The 2,500-nt window shown below is 55.5% G+C and overlaps 1 protein-coding gene across 1 annotated transcript in view; it reads left to right on the forward strand.

The window, feature by feature from the left end:
* Nucleotides 1-1,549: 1,549 nt before the first annotated feature.
* Nucleotides 1,550-2,500, forward strand: part of LOC310810714 (B-cell receptor CD22) — a gene marked incomplete at both ends in the record, with an annotated part of 8,072 nt that continues 7,121 nt past the window's right edge. The window contains one exon of the mRNA XM_083678562.1: nt 1,550-1,568. Coding sequence (XP_083534688.1) covers nt 1,550-1,568 — 19 coding nt within the window. The remainder of the gene's footprint in view (nt 1,569-2,500) is intronic.

Consider the following 2,500-nt stretch of genomic DNA (forward strand, 5'->3'; position numbering starts at 1 on the left):
GCAACATTAAAGCAATCTGTTTAAAGAGCTGATAGAGGAACCTCTGTTCCCTGCCGAGCTGGCTGGGGAGGGTTCTGGTCAGGAGGGGGGGGTACTGGTCAGGGAGGGGGGGGTTCTGGTCAGGGAGGGGGGGGGTTCTGGTCAGGGAGGGGAGGGTTCTGGTCAGGGAGGGGGGGTTCGGGTCAGGGAGAGGGGGGGTTCTGGTCAGGGAGGGGGGGGTTCTGGTCAGGCTGGGGAGGGTTCTGGTCAGGGAGGGGGGGGGTTCTGGTCAGGGAGGGGGGGGTTCTGGTCAGGGAGGGGGGGGTTCTGGTCAGGGAGGGGAGGGTTCTGGTCAGGGAGGGGGGGGTTCTGGTCAGGGAGGGGGGGTTCTGGTCAGGGAGGGGGGGGTTCTGGTCAGGGAGGGGAAGGTTCTGGTCAGGGAGGGGAAGGTTCTGGTCAGGGAGGGGAAGGTTCTGGTCAGGGAGGGGGGGTTCGGGTCAGGGAGGGAGAGACGGTGTCCACTTTAAAATCACGATTACAGAACGAGTTTGTTGGACCTGTTTTTTAACTTGAACCTTATTTTATTTCTAATATGTACTGATCCTTTTATTTGTTTTGTATGTTCCATGTTTGCCATGTGTGTGTGTGTGTGTGTGTGTGTGTGTGTGTGTGTGTGTGTGTGTGTGTGTGTGTGTGTGTGTGTGTGTGTGTGTGTGTTTCTCGAACAGGTGAAGTGTGTTGTGTTTTAAACTTCAATTAACTGGAATAGTAAAACAAATGCCATGCGCAGTAGAGGCGCGCACCTCGCGCCAGGCTCCAGCTCCCCGCGCCCTCTCGGTTCGATCGGTTAGTAGAGGTGTCGAGTGTCAGCGACGCCCGGTAAGGTGATTTAACAGCGCAGATCCCGGGAGTAACGTTTCACTTCAGACAAAGTGGCAGGTCGTACCGGAGGCGGATAGGTCGTACCGGAGGCGGACAGGTCGTACCGGAGGAGGCAGGTCGTACCGGAGGCGGACAGGTCGTACCGGAGGAGGACAGGTCGTACCGGAGGAGGCAGGTCGTACCGGAGGAGGACAGGTCGTACCGGAGGCGGACAGGTCGTACCGGAGGCGGACAGGTCGTACCGGAGGACTGGGCAGCAGGACGCGCGCGAGACAAAGATGATGGCAGCGTCTCGAGATCGAGACTGGCCCGTTCCCGCCTCTTCCTCCGTCTGAAGTCAGCCTCCAAACCGACGTCTAGTTAACGGACCCACCGCGCGCCGCGCCGTTTCACATCCTTGCGCGTTAGAAGAGACACGGACACCTGAGCGGTAAGTCACCGAATCAGACAGCGGTGTGGGGGGAAATGCTGATCGCTGGTTTGTTGATTGCTGCTCTCTAATCTCTCCCTCTCCTCCTCTCCTCCTCTCCTCCTCTCCTTCTCTCCTCCTCTCCTCCTCTCCTTCTCTCCTCCTCTCATTCTCTCCTCCTCTCTCTCTCTCTCTCTCTCTCTCTCTCTCTCTCTCTCTCTCTCTCTCTCTTAGGGCTGGTGCTGAGACATGTTGCCAGTCGTGTTGTTAGTGAGTGCCATGGTAACGGTGTTACCAGGTAAACACTGTTTAGACAACGTTAACTTGTTGTTCTGAATGCCGCCTCTCCTGTCCCCTGGTTCAGCCTGCTGTCCGTCTAACGTTACCTAGGCCACCTTGGCTGGGTTATTTATATGATATTGATCTTATGTTTTGCTGCCAGCATCACTCAGGATAGAGGCTGGGACCCTGACCCTAACCCTAACCCTGACCCTAACCCTGACCCTAACCCTGACCCTGACCCTAACCCTGAACCTGACCCTAACCCTGACCCTAACCCTGACCCTAACCCTGACCCTGACCCTAACCCTGAACCTGACCCTGGCCCTAACCCTGACCCTGACCCTAACCCTGACCCTGACCCTAACCCTGAACCTGACCCTGACCCTAACCCTGAACCTGACCCTGGCCCTAACCCTGACCCTAACCCTGACCCTGGCCCTGACCCTAACCCTGACCCTGACCCTAACCCTGACCCTGACCATGGCCCTAACCCTGACCCTAACCCTGACCCTGACCCTAACCCTAACCCTGATCTTAACCCTGGACTTGACCCTGACCCTAACCCTAACCCTAACCTTAATCTTAACCCTAAACTTAACCCTAACCTCAACCCTAACCCCAACCCTAACCCTAATCTTAACTCTAACCCTAACTCTAACCCTAACCCTAACCCTAACCCTGACCTCAACCCTGACTTTAACCCTGGCCCTGGCCTTGACCCTGACCCTAGCCCTGATCTCAATCCTAACCCTGACCTCAACAATAACCTTGACCCTGACCCTAATCTTGACTCTGACCTTAACGGCTGGCAACAGTCGCTTGGGGTCTAGGAGTAGACACAATAGCACAAAGCTTATGAGATGGTATGAACAAGAAATGTACTAATCTATCCATTTATTTATGCATGATTAGATTTCAGTTTCTTGTGTGTGATTTTCTGATTGCTGT

The sequence above is a fragment of the Argentina silus genome (assembly GCF_951799395.1).
Source record: "Argentina silus genome assembly, chromosome: 10".
NCBI lineage: Eukaryota > Metazoa > Chordata > Actinopteri > Argentiniformes > Argentinidae > Argentina > Argentina silus.